Here is a 26,512-nt window from a genome sequence, read left to right on the forward strand (position 1 = left end):
GGCCTGAATCTCTCCCACGTGCCGTACGGAGGTGATGGCCACAAGAAAAGCTGTCTGTAACACTTGAGAGTTGAGGATGCCCTGGCCTTTGCAAGAACCTCTCTGTAGTCGGCCGGTATATCGTATCCCCCAAACTCTAGTGCTGCAGGAGCCAGGACTGCAAGTTCAGCGACTTCGGGTCGTGATGAAGAATGGCGCCTCCTTCTCTGGAGAGAAGATCCGCGTCCACGCGCAGTTTGACTGGTAGGGACGCCGATAAGTCCAGAAGGTCCGGGAGCCAGATCTGTCTCGGCCACGTCGGTGCGACGAGGATCATCCTGCACCGGGATCTCTTGAGCTGGTTGACGAGCCGGACTAGCAGTGGCAACGGCGGGAAGGCAAAGATTAACAGGTTGTCCCAGGGGAACGAGAAAGCATCGCCCATGCTCCTCAGTTGGGGGAAACTGCTGGCGTACCTCTGGCACTTGGAGTTTGTCGCCATCGCAAAGAGATCGACCTGGGGTCTGCCCCACAGCCTGAAGAGTCGATCCACTTGATCCTGGCGGAGCTCCCACTCGTGGCAGGAGCGCAGCTCCCTGCTGAGTGAGTCGGCGATGGTGTTCTTTATCCCTGCCAGATGAAAAGGTACCAGAAACTTCCCCTGGTCGACGGCCCAGTGCCACAGATCCTGGGATTCCTTGGACAGGGCTGGGGATCTGGTTCCACCCTGCTTCCTGATGTAGAACATTGTGGTGGTGTTGTCGGTGAGGATCCTCACCACCTTGCCCTTGAGGGACGGAAGAAAGGACCAGAGGGCCCAAAACACTGCGTGGAGCTCCAAAATGTTGATATGAAGTTGTTTTTCCTCCGGGAGCCAAAGGCCTCTTGCGTGGAGATTTCCGGTATGCGCTCCCCACCCTTCCAGGGAGGAATCCGTCGTAACCGTTACCTGGTGAGCTGCGGTCTGAAAGTCTGCGCCCGCCGTCAGATGAGCGCGGGTACCCCACCACCGGATCGCTTGTCGGAAGGTCTCGTTGAGCGGTATCCTGTCCTCGAAGCTGCCCGTCGCCTGGATCCAGCGTGCGTCGAACTCCTGCAGTGGACGCATCCAAAGTCTGCACAGGCGTACCAGATAGATGCAGGAGGACATCATCCCGAGAAGGGATTTGATGGATCTTACTCTGGCTACATCCGTGGCTAGCAGGCGTTGCACCTTGCCCAGGATGGCTTTCGTCCTTTCATCGGACAGCGAGGCCAGCCATGCCACTGTGTCGAGCTTGGCTCCCAGAAATAGGGCGACTTGCGAAGGGACCAGGTGGGATTTGGGGAAGTTGATGGAGAACCCCAGGTCCGTGAGTATCTGGAAGGTCCTCGCTGTGTGTTCTACGGCAAGCTCCCTTGTCCTTGCTCGGATGAGCCAGTCGTCCAGGTAGGGATAGACGTGGATCCCTTGCAGGCGTACCCAGGCCGCCACCGGTGCTAGGCACTTGGTGAATACCCCGGGTGCCGACTTTAATCCGAACGGGAGGGCCTTGAACTGGTAGTGCCATCCTTGGACCACAAACCTGAGGAACTTCCGGTGTCTTTTTAGAATGGGGATGTGGAAGTAGGCATCCTCCAAGTCCAACGACGACAGGAAATCGTCCTCCTCCAGCTGTCCCAGCATGTGCTGGCGGGTGACCATCCGAACTTCTGAGCCTTGATGTACTTGTTCAGTCACCGCAGGTCCAGGATGGGACCCCCAACCTTCTGTCTTCTTTACGAGAAAGTATCTTGAGTAGACCCCGGAGCCCCGAAGTCTCTTTGGGACGAGCTCGATGGCACCTTTGAGCATCGCCCTTACCTCCAGCAGCAGCTGGGGTATGTGGTTTTCCTTCCTGGCAACGGGTGGCACGCAAGGGCACTTCTTAAGAAACTCGAGGGCATACCCCTGGGCCAGGGTATCCAGCACCCAACGGTCGGTGGAGATGGACTCCCACACGCTGACGAATTTCGCCAGCCGGCCTCCCACTGGGGTGCTTCGGTGGGGGCCCGACAACACGGTCGGTTCAGTACTGATTCAAGGCCGCCTTGCCCTCCCTGGCGACGACGGAGGGAACCTCCAGACTTGCCCCGTCCTCTATAGGCCTCCTGCAACGAGGAACGGGCCGCTTGACGGTAGGTAGAGGAGCCGCTGCCGGAACCTTTGGAGGCCCCCTTGCTTGCCTCCGGTGTTCCGAAAGGACGGCCGTCTTTGCTGGAGAACTCCCAGGGCCCGGGCTGTCTCCATGTCCGTTTTGATGGCTTGCAGGGACTCATCGACTGTCTTCCCAAACAGGTTGTTCCCGTCGAAGGGCATGTCCAACACCTTGGCTTGTACGTCCTGGCAGAGATCAGTCGCCTTCAGCCATCCGCACAGTCTGAGGTGGACACCGGTGTCAGAGATGTCCGTCGCCACCATTATGGCGATGCCCAAAGCCACCTCGCCTTCTTGCAGGATTTCCAGGGCTTCTGCCCTCTTGTCATCCGGCAGGAGGTCCAACAAGGAAGCGATTTTAAACCCAAGTTCCCTGTCGTAATGGGCAACGATAGCCAGGGCGTTGGCCGCCTTAATCGTCGTCGCCGCCAACGTGATGACTCGTCGTCCCACCGCATTGAGCTTCTTTCCCTCGCTGCCCGGCGGTGAAGTCGATGCCGATGCCCCCCCGCCTTCTTCCTGGCTGCCGCCGAGACGACTGAATCCGGGGTCGGCTGTGCTCTAAGGAATAGGGGGGCCGCGTCGGGGACCCGGTACTTCTTTTCGTACCAGTCCTTTTGCCGGCGTCGTGGATGGGTTCTTGAGGAGGGAGAGCCCCACGTTCCAGATGTCATCCAGTAGAAGTACCGCAAAGACCGTCTTCTCTTGGTCTCTCGATGTAGATAGAGGAACCCCTCCTTTTCTTCGGGGCAGACCTCGAAAAGCTCGGAGGCCCTGGAGATCATCTCATGGAAGGATCCAATCTCATCGGGTGGGGAAGCCCGGGGAGGGGAGGACGACGGGAGGTCCACCCCGCCGTCGCCGCCCTCGTTGTCCGTGCCCGTGTCATCCCCGCGGACCGTGGACGGGGAGGAGGGTTGAGCAGGCCTCGAGGGCTGGAAGGGTGCAGGAGGATGTGTTCTTCTCCTCTTGGGTGGTGGACTTCCTGACGGCCCTGCCCCTGGCCCCTCAGTCGGGCCTGGTACCGGCTCCCCCGTCGGGGGTAAAGGCAATCTAGTCCTTATTTCAGAGCATAAGGATTGTATTGCCATCAAAATGGCCGCCGAGTTGTCCTGCGGCACTGGCTGCGACGGTTGGTCTGGGGTCCCGTCGGCGCCGCCGTCGCTTCCGTCGTCCCCCTCGTCGGGATGCCTCTCGACGGGCTGGTCCTCCTCCATGCCCGTGTCGTGGCTCTCAGAGGCTTCGACAAGTTCCTCCTCGGAGGTTGTGTCTGAATCGACGATGGCCACTGGCCTCTCCCCTCTTTCCCCGCCGGGGCTTTCATGGGGGTCCTTTCGATGGGCTTGAAAGATGCCTCCCTCCAAGGTGGCAGGGAGACTCTGGGCCCCGAGGCCGCTACCACAGGTGTAACCTCCGCAGGCTGCGCCAGGGTTGCCGCAACCTCCTCGATCGAGGTCTTGGCTGGGTGAATCAAGGCCTTAGTCACTGACTGCGTGCTTGTGGCTTTCACCTTGGGGGAGGGCTCCGCGCCTCATTCCCCCTCAGCCGAAATCTTCGAGATCGACTGGGGCCTCTCCAGAAGCTTGGCCGGGTTCTCGGATTTCCTCTTACCCGAGCCAGAGCGTTGGCTCATGGCCGATGGCGCCCGGGAGATGCACCTGCCTGGCAGCCGAGGAGCCCGACTGTTCGGCGCTCCCGGTGCCTGCGGACTCGCGGTGCTTAGCCTTCAGTTGGGCCCCCGTCACCAGGGCGCCCTCACAGGACTTAGAAGACCGCTCGTATTTCTTCTTTTTCTTCTCACCTGACGGGCTCTTTCCCTCCAGCCAGTTGGCGAGACGAAGATGGCAGTCCCTCATGGTCCGCTCCGACATGTTCCTGCAAAACGCACAGTCCTCCTCCACGTGAGTTTTGTCCTTGTGAAGACAGTAGAGGCATAAGGAATGCTCGTCTTCCTTGAACACGTTCTGCAGCTGGCATCCAGGGCAGGCCCTGAACAGCTTCCCGGGCGTTGAGCTCCCCTTCTCCTGGGCCATGTCCGGGGTAGGCCTCAGAAACTTCTGGAATCCTCCAAAAGCGTTCGACAAAATCTTCACCCTTGAGGGGCGTAGAAACTTCCGAAACGGTTCCCCGTCGATCGGATGTAAAGACGGTGGAGCTTGAGGCTCAATTTAACCGAAAAATGAGAAATTCTCTTTGAAAAAGCGCAAAAATGCAGTAAAGTTTGAGAGCTACAGCACGAGGACTCCCAACACTTGAACGTGCGGTAAAAATCTGAGGATGGCTGCCGGAGGCGGGGCTTAGAGAGAGGGCAGTCATTGGCTGTGGGCAGTATGACCCAGAGATCAGTGATTGGTTACTACTAGGAAAGACAAATCAGAAACGAAACTGATACTGATTTTCTTTCTGTACCGAGGATTCCTAGCCTGACGGGGAATATTCATGAGCATGTGGATCCATGCCAGACCCCATGCTGGAGAATCAGGGAAACGTGACAAGAGAGGATAACAGAGACAAGAGACCAAACAAAAACTCAACGTGCTCATGGAACACCCGAGGCTTCAGACATTTAACCACAAACTCGGACGTCAACATAAGGGACTACGACATCGTTTGCCTCCAAGAGACATGGTTAACTACAAAGCTCTCTCTCAACGGTTTTGATCCGACACTTTCACCTGCAACCAAGGGGGTGGCGGGTAGGCCTATCTCAGGGATGCTAACTGCCATAAGAGCAGGCAGTGGATTAACACTTGAGCGCAGTTCTACTCCTTTGGAATAGAGCAGAACCTCAAAAAGATGCAATCAAACTTGAAAAAATCTTTCTAATTAACACATATTGGAATCTGGCCAGAATTGATGACAATTATTTAGGTGCCATAGAAGATACCCTGGAAGAAGCCAATGCCACATGTAAAATCGATCACACAATAATCACGGGCGACCTAAACGCAGTGTGTACAACAAAGGGGGTAAAAGAAGCATAACTCCAGCTGAAAGTGCCTTCACATGCAAGAGGCAAAAAATGGAATTTACTAATGGACACCTATTGTCACAAGTCTCTCTCCCCTTCTCACCTGTTTTTGTTGTTTGCTTGAGACCTTCTTTGGTGACTTCTTTCGCACGGTCTGGGATTTGTATAAACCCGTGGGCTGGTCTTCGGATTCCAGCGTGAGGATAACAATCCAACTCCAGGATACGTTCAGATGTCCAAGACTAAGACCAGGAACGAACGATGTCCGAGCTCGGAGACACAAAACGCTGTGACCCGAGCGATAATCCAGGAAGATCAGAGGTAAGTGTTAAGGAAAGTAAGGAAGGAAGGGGGATTCAAGGAACCGGGAAACAGGATTCAGAAGGAAGCCCCAAGCGAACTCCGGCAACACACGTCCAACTACAGCAAGCGGTAGCGTTGAGACACGTAGAGCCATGGGGGCGTGTCTGTTTAGTAGAACGTAGAGCGTGGAGCGCAAGGACTGGCAAGCAGCGTTCCGTATCAGGCGGCCATGTTGGAAGGATTACTGCATTCAATCCCCTATGGGTCAGGGATCACGAAGTCCAGAAAGGACGTAGGCGACGGTTCATGAGACCTATGACCTACATAATCTTCACAAAATAAAAAATAACCTAGTACCACTAATCCCAACATGGGAAGGGAAAGGAGCGGGTCTTATAATAGACCACACGTGTGTCTCCAGAAAACTGCTGGACCAGATAGGAAACTTTGAAGTTGTAAGAACCTTAAATAGTGACCACAATCTCCTAGCAACTCACTGGAGAACCTTACATCTAAATAAGGAAACTACGATTAACAACTTGGAACCCTGTAATGGAAACACACGTCTAAAAGAAGACTAAATCCTCTCCTTGACATCAGACTATCGATTAGCAATGAAAAAGTGGCAAAAAAGAGGCAATAAAGTCTTACCTTACCAGCCCTTTCTTGAGGTACACAAACTTAATAAACAACAGTACTCGGACACAATGAAACCTAAGTTACATGCGCACAACAAATTGCTAAACATCAAAAAGCAAATGGTAAGACGATGCAAGCGTATGCCGAAAAAACCCCAAAAATCCAGTACTAATAGCCAAAGCAAAAGCAGAAGGAAAAAAGCATAAAGCCTGGATCCAGCAACAACAAAAAAATGTATACCAAGCAGATTCAGAAGCAATGCAACGCACCCCGAGTGGTAAAAACTCCTGAGTCTTTTGGACTCTGATTGCGCCAGGAGGAAATGAACTAACATCGCTCGATAATAACGTAGCTGAACAAACGTGGGTCATACACTTCAAAGACTTATACAAATCCCTGGGAACCAAAAGCCTGACAGCCCTGACGTCCACCAAAGTACGCTGGAATATTGCCTGCGATAAGCAAACTATAGAAGATGAGATAAAAAAAATTAACAATTCCTGTGCACCGGGCCCAGATGGGATCACGAATTACAACTTGAAACAGCACCCAGATGCCTGGGCATCTCTAATAAGTGACATCTTCCAGGATTGCATAGATTGTAGTGCAATCCCTTTAACATGGAAAAACCCCAATGTGGTCCCAATCTTTAAAAGAGGAGATAAGAATGATCCGAAACAATATCGCCCAATCGCCTTACTGGATACCATAGGTAAAATCTTTGGCTCCTTAGCCCTGGAGGGCTTTCAAGAATGGACGTTGGCATCTGACAACTACGACCGCCTACAGGCGGAGTTTGTATGTGGATTAGGAACCTCAGTAAATATTCTTCTGATAAGTGCATTGAAGGCAAAAGCACATGAGGGAAAAACAGCTATGCCTAATCTTTATAGACTTGGTACAAACCTTCGACAGCCTTTGACAGAGTAAACAGGGAAATCCTATGGAAAAAATGGATCTGCTGGCTTGCTATCAGACAACAACAACACAACGCACGTAGTGAAGCAAGGTTGTCCCCTAGCGGCAGCCTTATACAACTTGTACATTTCGGACTATAAAGAGTCACAGGAACTAATTCGAGCTTTTCCGCCATCATTTCGAAACACAAAAATCCCAAGAATCCTCTATGAAGATGATATAATACTGCTAGACCAAACTCCGGTCGGCTTACAAAGACAAATAGATAACTTTAAAGTCTACCTGAGAGACAACAACTTGGAATTGAATGGGAAAAAAATGAAAGTAATGTCGTTTTGGAAAAACGTACAACAAAAAATACAGCCTCAAACTGTTCACGGAGGGGAACAGACTAAAAAATGTCACCAGCTTCAAATACTTAGGAGTCATACTCAGCAACAGCAGAGTTGAAACACCTATGCAAGACCATCTACAAGCAAAGATGATAACACTTATAGTCCAAACAAAAATAATAAACAGGAAGTTCGGACGATTCTCCTCAATGCCCATTTTGAAATTCTACAGATCAAAGGTATTCCCAAGTATAGTATATGGAGCCGACGCAATGCCATTTCTTCCCAACTCCATATGGACTAAACTGGAGGGGCTTTTCTGGCGACAAGTGCTGACTCTGCCACAGTCAACTCCCATGGTGCTGATTCGACGGGAACTAAGCCTGACCTCTATGAAAGCAATCGTCGAAAGAAATACCTTGATGCTATATAGAAAAATCATTCAGTCAGTTCAGAAGAGAAACTCTTATGCAATCCAGGGAAAGTCAACAGGAAAATCTTCGAAATGGACTGGATAGACACGCTTGAAACAGCCGAACAATGCAGTTTGACAAAGGACCTCCCAACAAACTCAAAAAAAGTAAATGAATTTATAACATACCTCGTGAAACTCCCAGACAAGGCTCTAAGAACAAACTTCATGAGAATCCGCCTAAACTTAATCAGCACAAATTAAATCTTAGCGATCAGGCAGCAAGCTGAATCAAATAAATGTTGCTTTAGTTCTGAAGAGCAACAACAAATTGAAACAAGATGATATCTTCTCCTAGCTTGCACAGGCCTCTTGAAGGAAAGATCCAAATGGCTAGGCCACCTGCTGAAAAACCTGCATGTTTACGAAGAACAAGAATGGTGGGCCCGCTTGATGAGCAGAGAAAAAACAACCTGGCCCATTGCAGGCTTCTTCAAAACAATTGGCATGATCACTGAACTGACGAAAAGAAACTTAATCTAAAAAAATTATCATCTGACAGCTCAAAGAACTAAGACTAAAGGATGAGAAAGGAACAGACAAGATCTAAGCATGTCAGTCTAAACGAATTTACAGCAACAGAAACGAACATAGAAAAAGAACATGAAACAACTGCTTTTTTGTAAAAATAGTTTACACAATTAAATAAAATAAATAATGAAAAAGAAAATACATGAGTGGGAAAAAATGCTTACTCTCTCCAGGTAAAAAAGTCAAGTCCTCAAAATCCTGCAAAGTTGCTGGGGGTCTCTAAGGTTTAGCACATTTATGAGAATTCTCCCTAACACCCCCCACCGGAGACTTGTGGATCTGGATGATGTTGTTGCAACGTCTTACCCTCTGAGGCTGGTGCCTGGGAGGAGGACTGGAAAAACTCCTTGCGGGAGGATTTGTGCTGCTTGCGCCTGTGCTGGCTATTAGACCGGTCGGGCTGTCTAGCGTGCCGCTCCTGAAACCCCTAAAGCCACTGAATGTACAGGCTATGTCTGAGCGCTGGTGACTCTGGCTATAGGCGCTGACTTTGTCAGGATTGACAAGGACTTCGCTGTCTGAGAGCTATTTTTCTTTTTGTCCAGTACCTCGTCCATGTTCGAGTGGAACAAGTGGCCCACCCCCTGAAATGGCAGGTCTTGAATGCGCTCCTGCACATCGGGGTTAAACTTGTTTGCCTTGAGCCAAGCTGTCGTCCAAATATCTGTGGCAATACAAATTGCTCTACCTGCGGTGTCGATGTGAGCGACTGTGGATTCCATGTCGTCTTGGGCCATGATTTTGGCCTCTGCCAATCCGGCCCTAAAGCGTGCCAGACTATTTGCGGGGAGCTCTGGGAGGATATCTGCAATCTCCCGCCACAGCTTTTGATTCACTGAAGCCAGCATATCGTCAGCACTGGCCTGGCGCCGATGGAGAGTGGCATTAGAGCAAATCTTTTTGCCGTAGGATTCCAACAGCTTTTCCTCCTTCCCTAGGAGTGCTGAGGTGGGTGCAGATGAAGAAGACTGCGGCTTGGAGCAAAGGGAGGCTGCAGCTATAACCGATGAATGCGGTTGAGGGTGCACTGCCAGAATGAGTGAGTCTCCGTCCGCCTGCCTATACTTGGCATTGAGGCTTTTATTGGTAGGCTGCGTTGAGTGTGGCTTCACCCATCCTTTCTTGGCCAGGGCTTCTACGTCCTTTTGCAGAGGTATGTCAGTTCACGTGGCTGGGCGAATGGTCAGCCCTTCGGCCAGAACCCCTGCCTCAGGTTGCTCAACCTGTGGCTGCGGAATACTCAGGTATTCTGCTACACCCGCCAGCGTCTTGTGGAAGGCCTTAGCTGAGGAAGGAGTATCCTGGTCCTTGTCCGTGTCACCCGTTGTGTCCTGCAGGTCGGGAGCTGTGAGAGGCATGCTAGATGTGGGCAGCTGTGGCGTGCTGACTGGCTGTGCCTGAGGCTGCTGCGGAGGCTGTGCCGGAGGAGGAGTCACTGTGACTGGTGTGAGCGCAGGGACCAAGGGCTGATCTGGGGCCGGGGTCTGGACCACGGTCGGAACCTGGGGTGATGCCGGAGGGAGCATGTCTTTAATGAGCCCCCTGAGGATGGTGCCCATCTGTGGTAATTTTATGAGGGTAAGGACATTTTCGAAGAACCTATCCTCGCATGCAGGGGAAGGGCCTGGAGGCATAGAAGCCTAGCTCAGTGGCTGCTGAGGACTTGGTGGTCCTTGCTGCGTACCGCCCCTGTGAAGGTGTGGTCAGGTATGATGTGGACCAGGTCACTGGAGTGGTCCAGTTCCACCTAGATGGGCGTTCCCATGCCTGCTCTCCAGAAGGAGGCAGCTCCGGGCGAACCACCATCTTGTCTGGCCTGGTGGCCATCTTGTCATGCCCCGCACCACATGCCTGCTGCGTTGTGCCTGAAGAGCCGGTCCCAGTCTCCGTCTGCACGCTTAGAAGCGAAGGCTCGGACCTTCCCTACACCTCAGGTAGAGACTTGGGAGGCGGATTGCACCCGGACATGACTCCATTAGTGCTGCATATAGGCACCCCCTCAGGCACAAAGCCCGGTAGTAGTGCAAAGTCCCTCAGGGATGTCTCCGGTAGCAGAGCCTTGCAGCTCCATAGCGGTGGAATCAGGATGATCTTGCGACCCCCTCAGCCTGTTGGCACGTAGCTCTGAGAGCCCTGGCCTCTTTGCTAATCCTAGGACCTGGAAGGTCCTCCCACTCGGGCACTTCCCTGGGAAGGAGTCGCGTTTGCGGGTGCGGAGGAGAACAGGGCACCTACCTTCGGCCTGGTCTTCCTCTTCACATAGTTCTTGATGTCGTCTGGAGGTGATTTCTCGAACATCTCCCTGCACCTGACCAAAAGATTCTTGAGAGCTCGCGAAGTCAACACGTTGCATGCAGAACTGCCATCCCAGCTGTGGTTGGGGCCAAAGCACCGGAGGCAGAGCGTGTGGGGATCCGACGTGGGGAAGGAACCCACGCAGGCCGGACACCTGCTGAAACCTGCTGTCGTCAAATTTACCTGGGAGGAGCATGGCACGAGAGGACAGTCTTCTTTGACAATTGCTAGGAGAGAAAACAGATAGAGAAAAAACAGAACGCTTCGGGGAAGAGCACATGGAATTACAAGGCCAGAGGAATAACCCAGGAGCGCTGGTGAAGCGGTCCGTTCCAGTCGACGCGGAAAAGGGGACTGAGGAGGGGCGCTGGTGGGTGGAGTCAGGGGAGCACATGCTCCCAGAGCCACGCCCCGGCACGCATCTAAATTTAATGGGGAAGAGAAAAAGTTTCTGTTTCCCATCCCTAGCGAGAGACACTGCATACAGTATGGAGGAAAGGGGACGGGACATAGGAGTAGGAACAAGTTACTTACCTGTAACTGTTGTTCTCCAGCATGGGTCTGGCATGGATTCACATGCTCATGAATATTCCCCGTCAGGCCGGGAATCCTCGGTAAAGAAAAAATCAGTATCAGTTTCGTTTCTGATCTGCCTTTCTTAGTAGTAACCAATCACTGACCTCTGGGTCATACTGCCCCCAGCCAATGACTGCCCTCTCCCTAAGCCCCTCCCCTGGCAGCCATCCTCAGATTTGGTAGCATGTATAGTGGCAGTATGACCAAGTGAAGAGCCGCAGAGGGGTACGAGGGAGGTTTCGCATGTGAATCCATGCCAGACCCATCCTGGAGAGCAACAGTTACAGGTAAGTAACTTGTTCCTTCTCCAGCACGGGGTCTGGCATGGATTCACATGCTCATGAATATAGGAATACATAGCAGTACACACATGCACAACCACGGGAGGTGGAAAAGGCTCAACATTAAGCACTCTTACCTCACCAGACCCACCTTCAGGCGAACAGGTTGCGCAGCACTGCTTGGGCGACTCTGGACTCCTCCCTGGAATCCCGGTCGTCGCAGTAGAATCTCGTGAAGGTGCGCGTCGACCTCCACGTAGCAGCCCTGCAGATGTCCCGCAGGGGCACACCAGACAAGAACGCTGTGGTAGCAGCAATCGCTCTGGTCGAATGGGCTCTCGGACGGCCGGGCAACGGTCGGTTTGCCAACCGGTGACAGTACATGATGCAGCCGGAGAGCCATCTGGAAATGGAAGCCTTCGAGAGAGCCTTCCCTTGGTTCACAGGTCCAAAGTTCACAAATAGCTGTGACGTCTTCTGAAAACTCTTCGTGCGGTCCATGTAGAACTTCAGCGCTCTAGCCACATCCAGCGAGCGCAAAGTCCTCTCGGCCGGCGATGAAGGCGACAGGAAGAAAACTGGTAACACCAAGGGCTCCTTGAGGTGGAAGTCCGACGGCACCTTGGGCATAAAGGAGTCGTGCGTCCTCAGCACCACCCTCGTGTTGTGAAAAGTCAAGTATGGAGGCTTGAGGGATCTGGCCTGGATCTCTCCCACTCGTCATGCGGAGGTGATGGCCACAAGAAATGCCATCTTCCACGACAGGAACTTCAACGGCGCCAAATTCAGAGGCTCGAATGGCGCCCCCATGAGCCTAGACAGCACCAGGTTGAGTTCCCACGCCGGGGCAGGAGCCTTCACCGGCGGGAATGATCGGAACAGTCCCTTCATAAATTCCTTCACCAGGCGATGAGACCACAAGGACGCCCGTCCCGTAGTTCTGGTGTATCGGGAGATTGCAGCCAGATGCATCTTGATGGAAGCGTGAGCTAGTCCAGCCTTGGCCAGCGAGAGTAGGTACACGGCAGTACTTGAGGGGCCGTAATCCGCAGAGGGTTAATCTTCTGTGCACGGCACCAGACAGAGAACCTCTTCCACTTATGTCCCTAGCACTTGAGAGTTGAGGACGCCCTGGCCTTTGCAAGAACCTCTCTGCAGTCAGCCGGGATATCGTACCCTCCAAACTCTAGTGCTGCAGGAGCCAGGCCTGCAAGTTCAGCGACTTTGGGTCGTGATGAAGGATGGCGGCGCCTCCTCTGGAGAGAAGATCTGCGTCCGTCGACAGCTTGACTGGTGGGGGCGCTGATAAGTCCAGAAGGTCCGGGAACCAGATCTGTCTCGGCCACGCCGGTGCGATGAGGATCATTCTGCACCGGGACCTCTTGAGCTGGTTGATGAGTTGGAGCAGCAACGGCAACGGAGGAATAGCATATAGGACCAGACCGTCCCAGGGGAATGAGAAAGCATCGCCCATGCTCCTCGGTTGGGGAAACCTGCTGGCGAACCTCTGGCACTTGGAGTTCGTCGCCGTCGCGAACAAACTCGTCGATCTGGGGTTTACCCCATCGCTGAAAGAGTCTGTCCACTTGATCCTGGTGTAGTTCCCACTCGTGGCACGAGCGCAGCTCTCTGCTAAGTGAGTCGGCGATGGTGTTTTTTTTATCCCTGCAAGATGAAACAGCACCAGAAACATCCCTTGAGCAACGGCCCAATGCCACAGGTCCTAGGCTTCCTTGGATAGGGTCGGGGATCTGGTTCGTGGTGGTGTTGTCGGTGAAGATCCTCACCACCTTGCCCTTGAGGGACGGGAGAAAGGACCAGAGGGCCCAGAACACTGCCCGGAGCTCCAGGATGTTGATGTGGAGCGGCTTCTCCTCCGGGAGCCAAATCCCTCTCGCGTGAGGATCTCCGGTGTGGGCTCCCCACCCCTCCAGGGAGGCATCTGTCATCACTGTCGCCTGGTTGGCTGGGGTCTGAAAGTCTGTCCCCGCCGCTAGATGAGCACGGGTGCCCCATCACCGGATTGCTCGTCGGAAGGTCTTGTTGAGAGGGATACTGTCCTCGAAGCTGCCAGTCGCTTAAATCCAGCGGGCATTGAGGAACTCCTGTAGAGGGCGCATCCGAAGCCTGCACAGGTGCACAAGATAAATGCAAGAAGACATCATCCCGAGGAGGGACTTGATGGACCTCACTCTGCCCACGTCTGTGGCCAGCAGACGCTGCACCTTGCCTAGGATGGCCTTTGTCCTTTCCTCCGACGGCGAGGCCAGACGCGCCACTGTGTCGAGCTTGGCTACCAGAAACAGTGCGACTTGAGAGGGGACCAGGTGGGACTTGGGGAAGTTGATGGAGAACCCCAGGTCTGTGAGCAGCTGGAAGGTCTTCGCTGTGTGTTCCACGACGAGCTCCCTTGTACTTGCGCAGATGAGCCAATCGTCCAGGTAGGGGTAGACGTGGATCTCCTGCAGGCGCAGCCGCGCCGCCACTGGAGCGAGGCACTTGGTGAAAAACCCTGGGTGGCGACTTCAATCCGAACGGGAGGGCCTTGAACTGGTAGTGCCGCCCTTGGACCACGAACCTGAGGAACTTCCGGTGCCCTTTTAGAATGGGAATGTGAAAGTGTGCATCCTCCAAATCCAACGACAACAGGTGCTGGAGGGTGACCATCTGGAACTTCTGTGCCTGGATGTACTTGTTCAGTCGTCGTAGGTCTAGGATGAGTCGCCACCCTCCAGTCTTCTTTTTCACAAGGAAGTACCTTGAGTATACTCCGCAGCCCCGGAGCCTCTTTGGGACTAGCTCGATGGCACCTTTGAGCATCGCCCTTACCTCCAACAGCAGTTGAGGGACGTGGTTTTCTTTCCTGGCCACGGGAGGAATGCGGGGGCACTTTTTTAGAAATTCGAGGGCGTGCCCCTGGGCCAGGGCATCCAGCACCCAACGGACGGTGGAGATGGACTCCCACACGCTGACGAACTTCGCCAGCCGGCCTCGGGGTGCTTGGGTGGGGGCCCGACGCCACGGTCGGTTCAATCTTGCTTGGAGGACGCCTTGCCGCCTTGGCCTCCCTGGCGACGATGGCGGGATCCACCCGACTTGCCTCGTCCTCTATAGGCTTCCTGCGACGAGGAGCGGGCCGCTTGGCGGTACGTAGAGGAGCTACCGCCAAATCCCTTGGAGGCACCCTGCTTGCCTCCAGAGCTCCGAAAGGACGGCCTTCGTTGCTGGAGAACTCCCAGGGCCTTAGCTGTCTCTGTGTCCGCCTTGATGGCTTGGAGGGACTCATCCACTGTTTTCCCAAACAGGTTGTTCCAGTCGAACGGCATGTCCAAAACCTAGGCTTGTATGTCTTGGCGGAAATCCGTCGCCTTGAGCCACCCTCGTCGTCTGAGGCAAACGCTGTTGCCTAGCTGGCCGAAACCGGTGTCGGCAATGTCCGTTGCCACCGTTATGGTGTGGTCCGAAATCTGAGACCTGGGGACGTTGAATAGAAACCCGTGGCAGAGATAAAGATGAAGCGTTATTAGTTTTCCCAGGTTGGGTAGAACAGTTTTTGAGGGCACACTCCCGTAGGCATTTTTGACTTTAAAGTATAAGCGCAAGACATTAAAATGGCCAGGAAAAATCAAAAACAGTGAGCAGAGATAAGACAACGTAATCTCACATCCTCGCTCAAACAAACTGAGCCTCCAGTAAATGGTACTCAATGTGCACTCTGTGAGTAAAAAGAGTCATTGCAAAAGAAAGAGCTTGTTTAAATAGTGTAGTCAATTACCACTAAGGCAAAGTTCAATGTGACTCAAATGGAGAGTAAGGTTAAATTGAAATACAATGCAGGACCATAAGACAAGCTCACCATTGTCAATACTTGTTCCGTCCTTCAACTTCGTACGAGGAGTCAGCTGCAGCCTGCACACCCGATACCAGAACACTTAGCTCAAAAGTTTCACGAAAGCGCTCTAGCGCTGCGCCGATGATTTTATAGATGTTCCCAGCAATTAAAAGAGCCGCTGTGTGAGCAGTTCAGGTTGCAAAGTAAATGCTTTCCACGGAGTGAGGTCCCGACGTGTTCAACACCAGAACACTTAGCTCAAACACTTCACGCAAGTGCTCTTGCGCCTATGATTTTATAGATGTTCCTTGCAATTAAAGGAGCCGCCGTGTGAGCAGTTCAGGTACCAAAGTAAATGCTTTCTGTGGAATGAGGTCTATGGAGGTGAAAGCAGTAAAAAGAAAATTGTTCCTTACATCTCCCTCTCCTCATAAGAGGAAGCTGAAGTGGGGAACGGTAGGATTTCGTACTGACCTCAACAAGATGTGGAACAGTCTCTTCCTCTGAACTCTACCTCTGAGAACTAGACAGGCGGCAACATTTCCTCTATGAGAGTGCATGTGGGAATTAAAGGACTCAATTCTGAAGGAATGGTGTTTGTGCTTTCCTATCCCTCACCTTTCTCTGTAGGGGGAGTGCTCTGGAGCCTCAGGAGTGGAGGTCATGGGTTTTCAAGTGGATTTCGCAGATGACTTCTCAAGAGTCATTCTTATTAATGGCAATGAAAACCTTGCCCACCTGTTCCAGTTTTGCCAACAGATGCATAGATTGGCACCAGCACCACATCTCAATTTTGTGATCCTTGCCTAACTATCAAACACAAGACATGGCACATCCAACAGCAACACCTGCATTAGTCATTCTTTGTGGGGCTTTAAGCCAGACTTCGGGGTAGAAGGAGGGAGGACATGATGATGGTAGATGGCAAAAAAGTGACTGTTCCCAGGAAACTCATCATATGTACAGCTGAGAAAAGAAGATCAGGTAAAAGGGCACCATTTTCATTTCCAGTGACTGTTATTCAGTTCCACCAAGTGGCTGTGAGAAAAAGTGTCATGACTAGTCTGCAAATGGATGGCATGTTGAGATTATCTGTGTGAGGAACATATCCATTTGAATCAAGTTCTTGCTGCAGTTATTTCAACAACGAGGAATCTATTTAAAAAAGGAATTTGACATTAGAAAAAAATTAGCGAGAAAGTAGGATTGAAAGGCTCTGTAAAAAACAGCAAATGCATTCAGAGTGTCATTTTTAGAAGGCCATACGTTTGTTTCTTGGAAGTGGCAGAATTAATATACAGCTTTTTTTGGCAAAGGGATTGTCAGAGCCAGATCTGTATGCGTATCAGAAATGGTCAAATTGAATGCAGGCAATGTTCAGAAATCAATCCTAAAAGGGGTTCAAGATAAACCCAAAGCAAAACATTTTTTTAAAGCAACATTGCTTTTTAGTAGAAAACAATAAACCTATGGCCACCAAAGCATGTATATGTAGACAAATCTTGAGCATCCAAAATTTGGTGGATTTCGATCCACCATTCCAAATGTAAAGTGCAGTGTAAGTTGAACAATAGCGCCCCAAAAAATAAATACATAAACAAAATTAAAGGGAACATATAGTTTGCAAGTAATTCTACAGGTAGCTACCTTAACTAAATGTGCTATTTTTGCAGGAGACTGAAAGACTATCCATTCATCCACAGCAATGGTATCCTGGTCTTGATCCTTCTGGATGGAAATATCCCCTCCGAAAAACAAAAGTGAATATGGCGAAACCTCAGTGCAATCATAAAGATAAATCTGCAATGTAAACAACCAGTAATAAACAGTAATAGTCAGTAATAAACATTCACAAACCTTTCAGTAAAATACTATTTCCAACTTTTACTCTACAATCTATCAAATATGCACTGATCTTAATTGTAGAAACAGAAAAATACCAGCCAAAGTGTACACCACCATAGTTGTGTCCGACTTTTCAACAATATGGCAATTATGTAGACTCGTTGCTTAAAGCATAAATCAAACTTAGAAGCCAGAGCATTACCTTATCAAACATGTGGCTCACCTACCATTGATGATGAATGAAATACTGCATAGAACTGTACAACTGGGGAGTTCTTATTTACCTTTAGATGATACAATACGGCCATTACACAATGACCAGATGAACAGAGCACCGGGATACATCAACAAAAATCTCTTGATGGTGGAGTACGCAGTTAAACTCGGTTAGACAAGGGAGAATACATGTCTTGGCAGAGTGAGACCATGCTATATTCCACATGCAGTGTTTTTATGTTCATGTAATCCTTACGAAAGGGGAATTGGAAGCAATCACTGCAAAGGGATAACGTTATTTCACTGCTCGCCTACTAGAAAAGGACTTTTTTTTTATTTATGCTTTAATGGAATTTTCTCTCAGACAAGCGATTACAAACCAACCTTGCAGGCGGTATATATATATATATATATATATATATATATATATATATATATATATATATATATATAGGATACATTACTCACCGTAATCGTATTTCTGATGCTTGTATCTGCTTAGAATGGAAGCTGCAGAGTATTATAGTTGTTGTTTTCAAAACTCCAAAAGGGACGTCAACAGGGCATGCCAGTAATACTATGCCTAGTGTGACGTCCATTGCACCCATGATCCTGCACGCGTAGAGATCCCTCAGATTGTTATTTTTCTGACATGAGGTGTAGAGTGAGTGCAATTGTATCCAAGCAGATACGTATCAGGCAAGCTCATAAGCATCCATGAGACTTCTCTCTGAGGGGTGGAACGGTGGCCGCATGTGAATCTAAGCAGATACAAGCATCAGAAATACGATTACGGTGAGTAATGTATCCCTTCTGAGGCTTGTGGAATATGCTAAAATCACATGCTGTGCATAGATTAGCGAGCAGTGGAAGTAGGAGGTGGGATGTGAGAAGGTTCATGAGCGAATAAATGTCTTAGAACCGCTTGTCCCACTTGTGTATCTGTCTTGGAATGGGTGTCAATGCAGTAGTGCTGAGTGAAAGCATGTACAGAGCTTCATGTAGCTGCCTTGCAAATACTGTCTAAGGGGACATTTGCAATGAAAGCCAGAGTGGCTCCAGTACCTTTTGTAGAGTGAGCCCTAGGCGTAAAAGGCGGTGTTTTATCTGATAGGGATTAGCACAGTTAAATACATATGACTATCCACCTAGAGATGGCATTCTTAGAGATGCAGTCACCTTCTCTGCCTGGCGCTATGGAGACAAACAATTGATCTGTTTTTCTTAGCTGTCTGGTTTGGTCTGGTCTACGTAGTAGAGGACCGCTCTCCTCACATCTAGTGTGTGGAGGTTTACCTCAGCAGAGCTGTTGGGTTCCTGGAAGAAAGCCGGTAGCTCAATCGACTTGTTTACATGAAATTTGGAGATGAATTTAACCTAGGGTGAGTAAGTAAAACCAGCTTGTCTTTGTGCACAACAAAGAAAGGATCCTGCACGGACAATGCTTGGATTTCACTTACCCTTCTTATGGAAGTGATATCCACTAAGAAGGCAGTTTTATAAGACAGGTGTTTGAGACAAGACTTGTGCATAGGCTCGAAAGGGGGTCCCATGAGCTTAGCGAGTACCACATTGAGATCCCATCCTGGCGGTGGGTTAGAAATAGGAGGGTGGAGTCTCTTTACTTGCCTCATGAATGCCTTGATGACAGGTACCTTCCACCACAAGACATTATTATGGGAAGTGGTGTACGCTGATAAAGCCGCCAGGTGGACCTTTAGGGAGTTGACTACTAACCCTGCATCTAGCAAAAGGAGCATATAAGTTAGAATGTGGGAAAGAGTACTTTCTATGGGGTTGATTTGTTTAGACTGGCACCAAATTACAAATCTTCTCCATTTGTCAAAGTAACAGTGTCTAGTATTTGGTTTTCTTGATTCTTTAAAGATATCCATGCATCTCTGTGGCAGATTGAGATGTCCGAACTCTATGACCTCAGGAGCCATGCTGCCAAGTTCATTGAGTGCGGCTGCGGGTGCATTGTTAGTCCCTCGTGCTGGGTGAGTAGGTTGTACTGGCACAGGAGTTTGATGGGATCGCAAAGCGCCAGTTTGCGCAGATGTGGATACCATGATGGTCTTGCCCAGATAGGAGCAACTAGGATAAGCGTCATCGGTTCCTTGTGTATCTTGTTCACCATTTCTTCATGAGAGATGTTGGGGGTGGGGCGGGAGGGGGTGGGGGGGGGGCAGTCGCGGGGGCATAAGCAAATTTCCCTGACCAGTAAATCCATAGGGCGTTCCCCTTGGAGCCTGACTGGGGGGGAATCTGGACGCGAAGTCTGGGCATTGACTGTTTTCGCTTGTGGCGAATAAGTCTATAGTTGGGAAAACCCATTGAGAGAAGAGGTGTTCTACGACTCCTTCGTGTAGACGCCACTCGTGTTCCTCTGCTAGGCGATCTCTGCTCAATGAGTCTGCTAAAGAGTTGAGTTCCCCTAGAACATGTTGTGACGACAGGAACATCTTCCGTTTGAGTGCCCATTTCCAAATTTGCTGTGTAAGTCTGGACAGATTTGGAGAACGTGTACCCCCATGTTTGTTGATATAAAACATCGCTGTAGTGCTGTCTGTTAGGATCTGCACAGATAGGTTTTTTTTTAAATGGGGTTCGAATGTCTGGATGGCTTTGAATACTGCCAGAAGTTACAGCAGATTGATATGGTTCTGAGCTGAGTGCGAGACCATAGACCCTGAGCTGTGTGGTGAAGGTAGTGAGCCCCCACCCTGCCAGTGAGCCGTCGGTCGTGACAACCGCCTGTACTTCTGGATCGTAGAAAGGTTTTCCTTTCGTTAGATTTTCTCTTGTCCACCAGCGAAGATTTTGTACAAGTGTTGGCTAAACGACCACTAGATCGTCCCAATGACCACTTGCCTGAGACCATTGTTTCGCCAACCACTCCTGCATGGGTCGCATGCACAGGCGCGCGTGAGGAACCAGGTAAATGCAAGATGCCATCATGCCTATTAAACGAATAGCTTTGCGCACCCTTATCTGGCGGCTGGCCTGATAATGTATTTGCAGTAACGCATTTTTTACTCTTTCCTCTGATGGAAAGACCAACCCCTCCTCTGTGTTTAAGACAGCTCCTAGGAACTGTTTTGAAGTGCTTTGCACTAGGCTTGACTTTTTCTTGTTGATGAAGCCCAATTGAAAGAGGAGGTTGATTGTTCTCTGAATGTTTTGTCTGCAAATCAGGGGTGATTCCCCTGTAATGAGCGTACACTGGGACTGCTTCCCTATGCAGGTGCGCTGCCACCACCGCCAGTACCTTTGTGAATACCCTTGGAGCAGAGGCTATTCCGAAGGGCAGTACCTTGAATTGGTAGTGCTGGTTCGCCATCTTGAAACGCAAGATTCTTCTGTGCGCTGGGAACATTGAAATATGAAAATAGGCATCTTTCATATCCAGTGTTGCCATGTAATCCCCTTTTTTAGTAGAGGGATTACCTCTTGTAGCATAGTCATGCAGAACTTTTGAGGCTTGACATACTTGTTTGCAGGACGCAATTCGAATACTGGGCGCATTGTTAGTTCTTTCTTTGGCACAAGGAAGTAAGTTGAATAAATACCCCTGTTTACCTGGTTGGTTGGGACGATTTTGATGGCGTGCTTTAATAGAAGTGTGGCTATCTCTTCCAGAAGGATACGCTGGTGTTCCTTCTGAGTGGATCTTCTGTCGTGGGGGGTGGTAGTGGGGACGTTGGGAGTAGTTCTATACAGTATCCGCCTGCTACTGTGGACAGCACCCATTTGTCTGAGATGATTCCCTCCCATGCATGGGTGAAGCTGGAAATCCGTCGTCCTACTGGAAAAGCATGGGAGGGCACCTAAAGCGGAATGTCACTGCTTCTGAGGTGGTGTGCCACCTCGAGCAGGGCCTCTGCCCCGACCACAACCTCTGTGTTGTCCTCTAGGATAGCCCTTGGAGGATTGGCCTTTATTATTTCCCCAGGAGGAACCCTGACCTTGACTGTAGCTGAATCCTTGTTGAGAGGTTTGGCCTCGAAAATGTCGAAAATTGCCATTACTCCTCTGTCCGGAAGGCTTGATGGTGAGTTGAACCAAAGATTTAACTGTGTCATACTCGTCCTTTGCTGTCTTAAGGGCGTCTTCTACGGCCTTACCGAAGAGCATGTTTGCTTCAACAGGCATGTTTATTAGAGTGGCCTGCGTTTCTGGTCTAAAACCTGACTGGTGCAGCCATGCATGCCTTTTAATAACAGTCCCCTGTGCAATGACTCTTCCGGAATTGTCCGCCACGTCAAAGTTGGTCTTAAGAAGACAGCTAGACACTGCCCTCCCATCTGCAGCCACCTGTGCTAGCTGGGACTTCAATGGCTCTGGGGCAGACTAAAGTAAAGCCGACATTTCTTCCCACTTGTGGCAGTTGTAACTGGCCAAAAGTGTTGCATTGTTCGCTATTCTGGTTTGATAAGCTGCAGAGGAGGCAACCTTTCTACACATGGCGTAAATCTTCTTGCTCTCCTTATCGGGTGGAGCCTCAGAGGAAGCAAGGGGTGTGCCCGCTCTTTTTCTAGTTGTAGTCACAACCAAGGAGTCTGGCTTCAGTTGCCCTCTACTATATAATGGGTCTGAAGGTGCAGGTCTAAATAATTTCTCTACACGTGGGTTTACAGCCCGTGTGAGATTGGGGGACTCCAAAGATGGTTGTATTCCGCACTGCAATGACTTCAGTAGCGGGATAAACTGGGCCACTGTTTTTTGTCCCCAAGGATTTGCTCTGCGAAGTCCTTATCCTCCTGTACCTCCTGTGTGTTTAATCTGAAAGTGCTCAGCCGCCTTGGCTAGTACCTCATTGAGGAGGGGTTGATTATCAATAGGAGAATCGACAACTGGAGTGTCTTGATTGAGAGGGCAGTCTATAGAGAACATATCGGCTTCTTGGGTCAGCCTCTTGGTCCTCGTCATCCCCATAATACAGGGTCTACTGTATCCGCATCACCAAATTGAGGGTCAGTTGCCTCTACAAAAGAGATCCTCGTGGTCTGATTCTGGGTCATAGAGATCTATGACTGTACTCTGTAATGGACCATTAGTACGAGACCTCTTAGAAGGGGGTTGAGTAGGTAGAGCAGAGGCTTGTGAACCAGAGGGAGCTGAGGTGGGGGAGTGGAGTGGAAATTCAAAGTAATCAGGGTTCTTCTCGTAAAAATTGGCCATAAAGGTCATTCTTCTCATCACTCTGTCTATGTCTTGAAAAGACCATTCTTTGGAACTTGGATAACCACAGGTTGAGGGAAAAGTCCCAAGTCCTCATCCATGGGATCTTTCCTTGTGAGATATAGGCCTAGATTCTCTAGGTTTCTATAAGGGCCTGGATTCTCTTGGTTTTTCCTTCTGATGGGTTTTATCCCTAAGCGGGCTCTTGTCCTTATGAGGAGTTTTTGAGGATTTCTTGTGATGTTCTCCCCTCCCCCCTGCGGCCCAGATGTGTTTAACCGCCTTTTTGGGGCCTACTACTATATCTGACACGGAGCGTCGATTTTCGGATGCGGGTAGGGCCGAGGCTTCGTCCGTGGACGATCGACCATCAGAGGGAGTTTTACGAGTGACACGTTGGGCCCTGTCATGTGGCCATCTCGAGCGAGATTGCCCAAAGGACTGGGACTCAGCTGACCTTTCCCTGGGTGTCGAACGCTGTTGATCACTCGACCCACGTGTCGAGTCTCGACCTGGGCTTATGTGCTTAGTGGTGTGTCTCTTTGTAGCGCTACCGCCGCTGGGTGTATTCCCCACAACATGGCCGCCGGCCTGTGCTACAGGGTCGGGGGCATGCGCTTGGGTAGCTGTAGCTACCCTGTCGCCCTCGCCGTCCAAAAGTGTGGCTTCGCTGCCATCGCTAAAGGCGCCTTCTACCTCTATGGCCTCAAGCTGCCTGGCGTAGTGGGCCCAGCTTTTCGTGGAGCGGCCCTTTAACGTCTTTAAGAGCCAGCACGCTCGACAAGACGTTTCGACGTGGTCTCTTGGGAGACAAAAGTTACAAACTAAATGTTTGTCTAACCACAGGAATTTGCAATTACACTTGGGGCAGAATTTAAAAAGGGGTATTTTCCATTATTACAGGCTATGGCAGCTTGGCGAAAAAAGTGTAGCAAGGGTGCTATATACATCCTAAAATGACCTCCCCCCTCTCTCCCTACTGTCTGGGCCGAGGCCCGGGTGGCCTTTCAAGGCTGAACGGTCCGTTACGGTAGTCTTCGACAGGCAGTTTCTCGGTCTTCACTGATGTCATCTTTGATGTTCTGGGTGTTAGTCTTAGCAATGCACGTAGGTGGCGCGAGTTATGGTTGTTTAGCGTCCCATATTTAGGGAATGTCAAGTGTTTTTCGGTTTTACTGTGAACTATAACGTCCCAGTAACAACGTTTTTTCACTGAATATACATATATATATATGGCAGTGAAGAAAAGCAAAGGGGCGAAACATGTGATGTTGTCAGTGATGTCATCAATGACATTTGTGATTGCATCTTTCATGTTCTGGGTGGTAGTGGTAGCAGTGCACAGCGCTAATGGCAGGAGTGGGTGCTTAGCCTACCATAACTGGCGAATTTCAGGGGTTTTTAGGTTGTAATGTGAACCGTGATGGCATGCTGGAAAAGTTTTTTTTAGTAAAGTGCACAGGTTTTTGGTACGGCAACTTAACCATAATGTCCCTTTACTAAAAACCTATGGATTTCAGTGATAAAAACTTTGTTAGAGTAATTGAATCATAACATTATTTTAGCAAACTTTTTCTACTGCATTTATTAGGGTCCTAATAGTAAGACATAAGAATACTGTAAAGGAACATTTAAATTAACTGCCCACCTTCCGAAGAATTCCACATTATCATATGCTGGCGCACCGTATGGGGGCGTGTTCGAAAACTTATACACACTTCACAATAACATGTGTGTCTGGTTGATAGTGCAGAAATACATTGTATGTTCTTGTAGAAACTTGTAACTGCAGAATTTCCGGCGCAGAACTCCACAGGGCTAGTTTACAGCACAATAGAGGCAAGAGTGCATACTGAGGTCTCTGGATCTTTAACCCCCATTCCTCGCCGAAAAATGGGGGATGAATGCCATTAGCAATCGAGATTTTACAGCAGTAACCCGTGGTACCAAAAAAGAGGATTTTTTGTCTTCAACCGGAACGCCTCCGGCGTTCCCCGCTGAAGAAGAAAAATCCTTTTCCAAGATGGCTACCATAGAAAGGGAAGGCGGGTGTTGGATAGAAACTCTTCTTCGCTTTCCATTACAGCCAGCAGAAAGCAAAAATGAAACCGTGTGACCGTAAGGGCAGGACCACATTTTTCTTCCTTGTGAAATGTGTCGTTATGAGCAAGACCTTTACCAGTAAGCCAGTGCCTGGTGGACATGGCGACTTTGAAGCAATGTTTTGTCCCTTCCAGTAATGGCCAATACCCACATCCCCGACATTGTGGCCACTAACCATACCTAGAGCCTAACCCTCAGAGACGGAAGCTGTACCGTTGATTTATTATGTACATGACGACACTTGTCAAATATCAAAACACTACCACATGCACAACACAAAGATTTTCGGTCGTTGGCAATGACCTTTACATACATGTGTTTTACATGCAGTAATTATTTTTTTTTAAATGTGCGTAGAAAACGCAAAGGAGTAGTTTTCTTACGTCTGCACAAAATCCCAACAAACGCTGTGATGTTAAGTGCAATCACGTCAGAAATACTGCAAGCAACACCATTACCACTCATCTTTCAACACCTTTCGACACATAATTTCGTAAGTGGCACAGGTCGAAAGGTGTGAAGATATGTGTATTGGGAGGGTGTAACCATGTATTGTTTTGCAAACATTTCTGTACAGCAAACACTTTCAGTGCACCTAACCTCATTTTTCCTCTTTTAGAAAGATACTAATCATTCTGAACTAATGTTGGTTAATGGGACATCTGGGTGACAGAAATTGGCCTGACGGCACTAAAGCATATGAGATGGGCCTGACACTCCTGTAGCCAAAGCAAGTGGTATGCAATACCTTTCTCCATAACTTTCCTTGGCAGCGTAAACAAATGTGTCCATAAGGATTTACGTGCCGTGATGCATCACCTACAAAAGAACACATTACGACCTGCAACGTAGCACGCCACATTTTGAAATAGGAGGGTAAATTTGTAAAAAAAAAACACTAACATTTAAGAATTAATAAAATCGTTTTATTTCATAATAAACTGCGAAATCATCGCCCTATTGAATTAGTAAAGTAGTTTTATTTCACAATAAACTGTGCGAAATGATCGCCCTATTCACATTTCCATAGAAATAGTAAGTTTGTCTCTTTGGTCGACAATGAAAATGTTAATGGTGATGGGCATGTTGTTGTTTTCCCACACAGAAAGTATGCGTTGTCGACACAGTAGTCGGTTTCCTCGCACATTGATTTGCAAGACGACATCAATCGCTGTGATCTACACCACCAGAAAGGATGGAATGTTACTCCTTATGGCGACAGCAGGGTAAGGACATAGAGGTCCGTCACGGTCATCCCACTGAATTATGACGCACAGACAACCGGTGACGAACAGTTGCATTTGACGGTTAAAAAAGCTGTCACTCGGCAGCTGCAATCTGTGACAATCACAATAGGGAAGGAAGTAGCTGAGGGGGAAAGGGGAAATAAAATATGTATCAATACGCAACCTTTGCACAAACTAAAGTTGTAATACGTAACATTTTTAGTAAAAATTAATTTAATAGGAGGAAATGTAGTGGGACCCTACAGACGGCGACAATTTGCAATCTCCATAATGGGAAAAAAAAATTCGACGGCACAGCAACCTTGTAATTTATTAGCAATAATAATGTTTGTGTTTTGGAAATTAAAAATGTAATGCCAGTTTGGTATACAGGCGTCAAAAGTAAACTTACATGATGTGGACCGCCTCCATTGCTTTCGGTACAGTCAGACAGTAGGGTATTTGGAAGAGTGCCTCTTCGAGAACTGATATTTCATGTTCCTTACAAACGTTTTTGAAGCATAGCCTTATCAAACGATATGTTTCTGAAACTGTTACTCCCTGCATTCTTTCTGCTTTTTCCCTGTAGCTCAAGGTCAAAAAACAAGTGACCCTTATGTGTTCCGATAACTA

At 49.4% G+C, this 26,512-nt stretch overlaps 1 protein-coding gene across 2 annotated transcripts in view; it reads right to left on the reverse strand.

Annotated features, from left to right (window-relative positions):
- DHX36 (DEAH-box helicase 36) overlaps nucleotides 1-26,512 on the reverse strand; it is a 1,119,030-nt gene that overhangs the window by 50,017 nt on the left and 1,042,501 nt on the right. The window contains exon 24 of one of the 2 annotated variants that reach the window (XM_069618409.1): nucleotides 16,953-17,105. The exons of the other annotated variant lie outside the window; for it this stretch is intronic. Within the exon in view, the coding sequence (XP_069474510.1) occupies nucleotides 16,953-17,105 (153 nt within the window). The remainder of the gene's footprint in view (nucleotides 1-16,952; nucleotides 17,106-26,512) is intronic. 2 annotated transcript variants of the gene reach the window in all.

The sequence above is a fragment of the Ambystoma mexicanum genome, chromosome 10 (assembly GCF_040938575.1).
Source record: "Ambystoma mexicanum isolate Mex_15411 chromosome 10, UKY_AmexF1_1, whole genome shotgun sequence".
Classification (NCBI taxonomy): Eukaryota; Metazoa; Chordata; class Amphibia; order Caudata; family Ambystomatidae; genus Ambystoma; species Ambystoma mexicanum.